This window comes from Eschscholzia californica, unplaced genomic scaffold, assembly GCF_041429995.1.
Source record: "Eschscholzia californica isolate CP2 unplaced genomic scaffold, dmEscCali1.0.p SCAF_2, whole genome shotgun sequence".
NCBI lineage: Eukaryota > Viridiplantae > Streptophyta > Magnoliopsida > Ranunculales > Papaveraceae > Eschscholzia > Eschscholzia californica.
This window is the reverse complement of record NW_028238309.1, coordinates 19,279,844-19,289,545: the sequence shown is the minus strand read 5'-3', so window position 1 is coordinate 19,289,545 and position 9,702 is coordinate 19,279,844. Positions and strand designations below refer to the sequence as shown.

The 9,702-nt window shown below is 36.5% G+C and overlaps 1 protein-coding gene across 1 annotated transcript; it reads left to right on the top strand.

Moving 5' to 3' along the window:
• The first annotated feature begins 5,208 nt into the window (after positions 1-5,208).
• Positions 5,209-7,332, top strand: LOC147556716 (uncharacterized). Its single transcript, XM_086658691.1, has one exon. The coding sequence runs from the start codon at positions 5,209-5,211 to the stop codon at positions 7,330-7,332; it is 2,124 nt and encodes a 707-aa protein (XP_086514817.1).
• Positions 7,333-9,702: the final 2,370 nt, after the last annotated feature.

Sequence of the window (9,702 nt, the reverse complement as noted above, 5' to 3'; positions counted from 1 at the left end):
TTTCATCATAAACCCTAAATATAAGATTAGCTATTCATTGGACCTAGAGAAATATTCATTAAACTACAATTAAATGGAATTACAAATGGAAAATGAAAAGAAATCACCAAAGGAGATCTAGATCCATAGCTCCACGTGCCTCCATGTTGATGTTCAATATTAGCTCCAAACGTGTTCAATAATATTACACCAAAGATTCCAAATAGTAGCTTTTTAGTTGATGATAGAAGAAGAAGAAGAGATTTAGAGAAGAAGTTATGGAGAAATTAGAAGTTTGGATGAAGAAATTAGAAATAGAAAGAAATTGTAGTGAAGAGATGAAGAATTTAGAAAAGAAAGAGTTTGGAAAGAAATTATGGTGGAATGGGTGGTAAAAGAATGGATGCTAGAAGAGGAGATAAGAAGATGATTTTAGGGTTAGAGAAAGAGGTAGGTTAGAAAAGAATGGAGGCTAAAAGAGGAGAGGAAATTGAGAGGGTTTTCAAGTCTAGAGAGAAATGAAAGAGGTAGAGATTTATTTATAGATGGGTTGATGGCTAGGGTTTTAGGAGTTAATTGGGAGAAAGAGGGTTAAAATAGGAAGTTAGGGTTGCTTTCTACTCAAGAAATGATTTCTTATTGGTTGAACATAAAGTGAGACAAAAGGAGGGGCATAAAAGTAATTGCCGGAGGGCTTAAAAGTGAAAAGAGGGACCACATGCTGCTGTCCGTTGGGTGCATTCAGGACGTGCCACGTCACCTGGTTGTGTCCCACCAGCCAGAATGGTGCCCAACAGTGTCCCACCAGTCTACATTGTTTGACTCCAACTTTGACTATGCATATCTCACTCTTCCGGACTCCGAATTGACTTCCGTTTTCTCCTACGAGCTCGTCTCGGACTCTACTTTTCACCCATACACTGATCTTGGCCAAATTTACCAGAATACCCTTGTATCCAAAAGACCAAAATGCCCTTCAAGTAACTTCCTCTCGTTTTTAATCGCTTTTCACACATAACTCTAGAAAAGACACCTAATCAAGAAAACCAACCATTTTATTATAATAAAGACTCGAAACCGACTAACTTGGCTAAATTAAACGACTTAGATGGGACATTTTTATGACCCATCATTAAAGACTTTGGTTTTTTGCGCACCGATGAATAACTGTGCGCCCAGGTATTTTTCGGAAGTGAAAGCGTATTTAACCTTGAGGGTGGGCATGATGAGACGCTTAAATTTGAGAAGAGAATTTTTTGAGTAGAAGATGTTGGATTTAGTGTAGTTAATCATCTGACCCGAAGCGGAGCAAAATATATCTAGAATATGCTTAAGGTTGTGAATGTCCTTGACTCCAAATGACCAAAATACCCTTCATGCATCTTTTCCTCGTTTTTAACCGTTTTCACACCTAACTCTGCAAAAAACACCTAATCAAGAAAATCAACCATTTTATTATAATAAAAACTCGAAACGAACTAACTCGACTAAAGTAAACGACTCAGATGGGACATTTTCATGACCCATCAAACATCCCCAAACTTAATTTTGCTAGTCCTCGAGCAAAACAAAATAAAAGAAAAACCTAACTCACTTTCGGAGGAATCCCGGTTGCATTTAGCGTATGCAACAAGCCGTTAAACCCCTAGGTTGCCCTAGTGGACGAGTGTTGTCTCGTGAGGGTTTCCAGATAATGTACCCACAAAATTCAAAAACATTTCAAAAATACAATAGGGTTAAGAAACACTCAAAGTCAACTAAGACAGACAAAAAATGTTTGTCTCCTAGAAAATTTTAGCAAGCTAATAGGAATCAGTCAAAGTGAACAACACTATACAGACGTTAAAGATCTCTTCACTAGTAATCTAGACTCAAAGTGTACGTGACTAGCCACAATGAGAATCACTTCAGTTTCAAGCAGACAAACCCTTGATCCCTATCTTAATACATTTCGCCTCGACTTTGGCCTCACAGACATACGCTCTAAAAGATGAATCACTCAAAAATGGTTCGCTCGTATGGGTGAGTGTGATCACGACTATAGACTCAACACATAAAAAGGGGTGAGGACAATATTTTAGAACGAATGATCTACGAAAAGGAATATAACCACTAAATGGAATGGGAAAACTCACTTACTCTTCTCACCCACTCTACCCTCTAATAATGCTTCCTAAAGGTCAACGGATACAAGTGATGAGATGGATGGTGATGAGATGGATGGTGATGAGATCCCGAGAATGTCGATGCCTTCAATGTTAGAGAACTTCAAGCAACTTCCATACTTAGCTTTTTGCTTCGAACACTTATTTTACATAACAAACTAAAGTTCACATAAACTTTTATACACACTTTCTGTTTTTCAGAGATTTTTCTCTTCATTTTTCATTTTTTTTTCTTCAAACAACTACAAACAATGCAATACCAACACTAGTATTCTCAACAATCAACTTTTCCTTTTTTCACACTTTGCTTTCACATTCTTCTTTCTTTACTTTTCATGCCTTCATTATCGGGAGTCATATGATGAATGGATGGTGGAGTATCTGTCTTCCTAAAGTTGACACTATTATCGGGTTTCATGGACTACAAGAGTAAGGTTTATTCGCTATCCTGATGTCACTCCTAGTGGCTATGGAAGTTTAGCACACGAGATCAAATGAGCCCTTTTTATTAAGTTGCGAGGTTGAGTAGCTCTTCACTTTACTCAGAGTCAGCGCAGAAGAGTACGCTCAAAGGTAATAGAAAGGCTCAAAAATCTCACAAGGGTTAAGTCTCCACTAATGATTAATCTAGTTCTCTCAGAACCGTCTACCCTTCACTTTCATAATACTCACATGGCTAGCACGCAAACGACCACAAGACTCGACATTCATGAAGAAACCTTTAACAACCGGATAGTACAATCAACTCGACTCTATAACTATTAACAAGCCAAAAACAACCATTAGACTCACATTTTCGGTCCAAAATTGAAAAATTTTGAACCCTCTTGAATTTTCAAAATGAAGGACTTAGCAAAAGTTCTTCCCTATCCCCAAACTTAAACCGAACATTGTCCTCAATGTTCTGAAGACTATGCCAAAATAAAAATATGAGAGGATAGATATTACCAAACTCCATTGTCCTATATCAGAAGCATGGGTTGCCTCCCAAGAAGCGCTAAGTTTATCGTCTTCAGCCAGACGATGATAATGAAAAAGAAAGAAAAGTTACTGTAAACCTACTGGATTAAGGGTTGATGACTCCCCATACAATAGTAATCGGAAGATTTGAGGGTCAACCCAAAAAATGAAGTATCCAGGAAGGTTCAGTCTCACGTCGATGAAATGATATGACAATTTAAGTGAGACTTTTAATGTGAATGAGTTATCCCCAAACTTAGATGAAGCAACACTCATTAAGTTCAAGGATAAACTAGAGTTGACAAACATTGGATAAAACGGATCCTCATAGACATGACAAACGGTTTGAGAGACCATGGTAGAGTGCACAAGTGATTGACATGGGGTTACTTGAACTTCCGAGGGACATGGTGCATAATTATTTAAGATATTTGACTCACCTAGATCGACAGTCAAACTAGGAGGTTTTAAAATGGGCGCATTGGCACTTTGGATAATCACCTCCAAGTTAGGTTCTAGCTCATTTGAGTCTGACTTAGGTAAAGACTCTGAAAAACTTTCTAAAATTTCTCTTATTATGATGTCGTCGGTGTCCTTAAAGAATTCTAAGGTTTCATCTAAGTCAAATGAGTCATCACTCTCTTTAGACATTTTTGCAAGCCAAAGTTCTTCATCTTCATCTTTAGTAAGACATCTAGTTTGATCCAAAAGATTATCATGGATAAGATGAGTAGAAGTGTTAGACTTGAGAGAAAACACAGACTGAGCTTTTGGTTTCTCTGAAGGTGGTTCAAGAGTTTCCTCAACAAAGGACTCATAACAAACTTAGATTTTTCTTTTTGCTTCGAACACTTGTTTTACATAACAAACTAAAGTTCACACGAACTTTTACACACACTTTCTGTTTTTCAGAGATTTTTCTCTTCATTTTTTCATTTTTTTTTGAACAACTACAAACAATGCAATACCAACACTAGTATTCTCAACAATCAACTTTTCCATTTTTCGCACTTTGCTTTCACATTCTTCTTCCTTTACTTTTCATGCCTTCATTCTCGGGAGTCACATGATGAATGGATGGTGGAGTATCCGTCTTCCTAAAGTTGACACTATTGTCGGGTTTCATGGACTACAAGAGTAAGGTTTATTCGCTATCCTGATGTCACTCCTAGTGGTTATGGAAGTTGAGCACACGAGATCAAATAAGCTCTTTTTATTAAAGTTGCGAGGTTGAGTAGCTCTTCACTCTACTCATAGTCAGCGCAGAAGAGTACGCTCAAAGGTAATAGAAAAGCTCAGAAATCTCACAAGGGTTAAGTCTCCACTAATGATCAATCTAGTTCTCTCAGAACTGTCTACCAGAGCCGTGGGTAAAGGGGTGCCACCGGTGCGGTGGCACAGGGCCCACCTTTACCCAGGAGCCTTTTTTATTATCCAACGGTTAGAAAAAATAAATATCCAACAAGTTTCATATATTGAAGTTCCCAAACAGACCACTCTCTTCACAAAGGAAAAGAAGTGCATGTACTTTGTATAGGTGGGACCCGGAGCAAAGAAAGAGAAATGGGATTTAATGCTCTTCTCTGCCAAAACGGTACTATTACTTGTTCCAAAAAGAAAACGGTACTATGGGTGTGACTTTGACTAGGGATTACAAGTCTATTAACTAGCCTCTTTAATTTTTTTGAATTTCTCTCTCTAACTCTCTCTTTCTCTAATTAGAATGACATTTATAAATAGACAATAGTACATACTAATTTCAATTTCAATATCAGACTCATTCTTCTCTTCACTTTGTTTAAATTATTATATCTTCTCTCTTTTATGGTACTGTGCAATCACAATCATTTCCAAATTTAAATTCACATAGTTCACTATATAGAGAGAAACTAGAGGAAGACAACATCATCTCCAAGATTTTCAACCCGGTAATGTTTTCTACTTATTTTGTTCTCCAATTTTATTAAAAAATTCCTTCTAAGTTTATGTTATTTATTATTCACTTATTTAAAATTATCTCAACTTTTTTTTACAACATATATTATGTTTTGTTGACAAATGAGTCCTAATTTAGTATATTTTATATATATACAGTTAAGTCAAGATGGCACCAAAGAAACAAAAATCCGGGTATTCCAAACGTCAAGCAAAAGCAAAAGATCAACAAATGATACAGTCACAAAGAGGAGCTCTTGATAGATTTGTTGTTAAAGAACAACCAAATTTAGTTGAAGAGTTAGTTACTGGACAGAATAATGAAGAACTAATTGAAGATTGTGTACAAAATGAAAATCATAGCAATGGTGATGAACACTTAAATGATGAAATTTTAGTTGATGATGTTCCTGATGAATCTCATGAAAAAGAAAATGATCCAATATCTGAAAATATATATGATCCGAGACTTTGGGATACTTTAGATGCAAAACAAAGAGATTTGGTAATTGAAAAAGGCCCCGTAAGAGATCTATCAATAACTGATGGTCCCAATGATGGTACAAAAAGACACTTTTCTTCAGAATTCTACACTAGACACTTATCAAATGGAGAAAAACATGATCGAAATTGGCTTGTGTACTCAAAAGATGCAGATAAAGTTTTCTGTTTTTGTTGTAAATTGTTCAAGAAAGGACCTTTGAGAAATAAATTAGCAAATGAAGGATACGGAGATTGGAGACATCTTAGTGTGAGGCTTAAAGAACATGAAATTAGCATTGAACACATTGCCAATATGGCTCTTTGCATTGAAACACAAATTCGATTAAAAACAAGTCAGACGATAGACAAAGCTGCGCAAGATGCAATTAGAAAAGAGAAAGAACATTGGAGATTATTATTGCGAAGATTAATTTCAGTAATAAAATATCTTGCCAAGTATACTCTAGCCTTTCGTGGAAGAACGCAAAAAATTGGTGAAAAAAGCAACGGAAACTTTATGGGTCTTGTTGAGATGCTTGCAGAACATGACCCAATTATGGAGGAACATCTTCGTCGGATTAAGACTAATGAAATTCGATCTCATTATCTCAGTAATGTAATTCAAAATGAGTTAATACAAATGCTATCGTCTGAAGTCAGGAACACAATTCTTAAAAAGGTAAGAGCAGCTAAATACTTTTCAATCATTCTTGATTGTACTCCTGATAGTAATCACCAAGAGCAGATGACTTTGGTGATAAGATGTGTAGATATGGGTGTTACTCCAGTAAAGGTACAAGAATATTTCTTAGAATTTTTTAATGTGAATGATACATCTGGAGTCGGATTATTTATAGAGCTACAAACTGCCTTAAAGGCTTTTGATCTTGAGATAGATGATGTGAGAGGGCAGGGATTTGATAATGGATCAAATATGAAAGGGTGCAAGCATGGGGTACAAAAAAGACTCCTAAGTATTAACCCTAGAGCATTTTATACTCCATGTGGTTGTCATAGTCTCAATTTAACTCTTTCTGATATAGCAAATTGTTATAGTAAAGCTAAGGATTTCTTCGGAGTTATTCAACGAATTTATACGTTGTTTGCAAATTCTACAAAGCGTTGGCAAATTTTAAAGGATAATCTAGGAGTTACTCTAAAATCATTGTCAACGACACGTTGGGAAAGTCGTGTTGAAAGTGTCAAAGCAATTATAACACAACCTCGACAAATCAGGGAAGCTTTATTCGAATTAGGAAGAAGTGACAATGAAGCTAAAACTAAAAGTGAAGCAAATCCTATTGCAATACATGAACTTAGCAATTTTGAGTTTTTATTGGGCACCACTATTTGGTACAGGATATTGGTTACAGTAAATAAGGTCAGCAAAAGTTTGCAATCAGAAGATATGCATATTGATGTCGCCATTGAATTAGTAAGAGGCTTAATTGCTACTTTTAAGCAATACAGAGAAACTGGGTTTGAAGAGTCCATGGTCGACGCGAAGAAACTTGCAACTGAAATGGAAGTTGATGCTGTATTTCCCGAGAGGCGTGACATTCGTCGAAAAAGATATTTTGACGAGATTGGTAATGGACCATCAGAACTAGTTTCACAATCAGGCGAGGAATATTTCAGAATTCATTATTTTATTTTCTTAGTAGATCAAGCTATTGGTTCATTAGAGAAAAGATTCGATCAATACCAAGCATATGAGAAGATCTTCGGGTTTTTGTTGAGACCAGAAAAATTGAGTGGATATTGTGATGGCGAATTAAAAACATTTTGCGATAATCTTGTAAATAATTAGAAAAATGGAGAACATTCTGATGTTGAAGGAGATGAATTATTTATAGAGTTAAGACTCTTGCAAAATATTTTGCCTGGTGAAGTTAAGAAAGCTAGTTGCATATTGGATTTCTTGAAGAAAATGAATTGTTTTCCAGCTACTAGTATTGCTTATAGGATTTTGTTGACGATACCGGTCACAGTTGCATCGGCATAAAGGACTTTCTCAAAGATAAAAATTTTGAAATCATACTTGAGATCAACTATGTCACAGGATAGACTAAATGGGTTAGCTCTTCTCACCATCGAAAGTGAATTTTTAGATCAGATTGATTACGAAGATTTAATTGATGATTTTGCTTCAAAAAATGCAAGGAGAAAAAATTTCAAGTGAAAATTATTTCAGATTGTCACATAAAATGCAAAGGTTGTAGTGTTTTTTGTTTATTTTCTATTAGTTTTTGTTTTTAAGTTCAATATATTTTAGGTTTGGACGGATTATCAATTTAACAACATTTTTACCTATTATTTGTTGAGATTTTCTTACTTTTATTTATCATATAAGGGGCCTCTTTGAAATTTGGCACAGGGCCCTCAAAATCTCAGCCACGCCCCTGCTGTCAACCCTTCACTTCCATAATACTCACATGGTTAGGACACAGACGACCTCAAGACTTGAAATTCATGAAGAAACCTTTAACAACCGGATAGTACGATCAACTCGACTCTATAACTATTAACAAGCCAAAAACAACCATTAGACTCACATTTTCGGTCCAAAATTGAAAAATTTTGAACCCTCTTGAATTTTCAAAATGAAGGACTTAGCAAAAGATGAGAGGAAAGATATTACCATACTCCACTGTCCTATATCAAAAGAATGGGTTACCTCCCAAGAAGCGCTAAGTTTATCGTCTTCAGCCAGACGATGATAATGAAAAAAGAAAGAGAATCACTGTAAACCTACTGGAGTGTGGTTGATGACTCCCCATACAATAGTAATCGGAAGATTTGAGGGTCAACCCAAAAAATGAAGTATCCAGGAAGGTTCAGTCTCACGTCGATACAATGATATGACAATTTAAGTGAGACTTTTGATGTGGATGAGTTATCCCCAAACTTAGATGAAGCAAAAATCATTAAGTTTTGCGATAAACTAAAGTTGAAAGACATTGGATAAAACGGATCCTCATAAACATCACAAATTGATTGAGAGACTATGGAAGAATGCACAAGTGATTGACACGGGGTTACTTGAACTTCCGAGGGACATGGTGCATAACTATTTAAGAGATTGGACTCATCTAGATCAACACTCAAACTAGGAGGTTCTAAAATGACCTCATTGGCTCGTTGTAAAATCACCTCCAAGTTAGGTACTAGCTCATTTGAGTCTGACTTAGGTAAAGACTCTGAAAAACTTTCTAAAATTTCTCTTATTCTGATGTCATCGGTGTCCTTAAAGAATTCTAAGGTTTCACCTAAGTCAAATGAGTCATCACTCTCTTTAGACATTTCTGCAAACCATAACTTATCATCTTCATCTTCTGTAATACCTCCAATTGGACTCAAAAGGGTATCATCATGACTAAGTGTAGTAAAAGATTGAGAATCAAGAAATAATACAGACTCAGCTTTTGGATCTTCTAAAAGTGGCTCAAGAGTTTGCTCAACAATGGACTCGTATGATAATGGAACATTGATGTTGACATGTTTGAACAATTTCACTACCTCATCAGATTGAGATAACTTCATCGTCTCCATTAGACGCTGAGGGTATGGAGCTCTAGGAACATAAGGTTCAAACGTTGGAGGTGGACTCTCAGTCTCACGAGCCTTCTCAAGATTATCACGAGGGTGTAACTTGTTATCCTCAGGAACTCTTACTCTCTTGTCAAGAACTCTACCTCTCCAAAGGGTGGTAACTACATTGGCTTGATCGGGTGGTTGTCTAGCCAATGTACATTCTGATCCCTGCCCTGGTTGGCTCAGAACCTCACCATTTTCTCTCTGACTAAAGGCTTCTTGAAGTTGACACACCTGGTTTTTTAGACTAATCAATGTCTGAGTGGTCGCTTGCATAAACTCTGGCGTGTTCATGGTGTCCTCTAATGTCATCTTCTTTTCAGAAGAACGTTGGACACTGGATTGAGCATAAGGATCGCTAGGGGCAACGAACTCAGGATGGTTCATAGAAGTACTAGGCTGACTCTGGTATTGACCTTTAGACGAAGAGAGATTGGGATGATTTCTCCAGCTTGGATTATATGTATTACACACAAGTTCTCTCGAAGTTCCCCATTGATGAGATTGCACGGGCTAGTTCCTCTAAGAAGGCCATGCCCTCGTCGGCGGTTTTATTAGAAAACCCGCCATTACAGAATGACTCAAC

What these genes read in the sequence shown, in the direction of transcription:
- LOC147556716 (XM_086658691.1), top strand. Translation starts at nt 5,209, where the DNA reads ATGGCACCAAAGAAACAAAAATCCGGGTATTCCAAACGTCAAGCAAAA.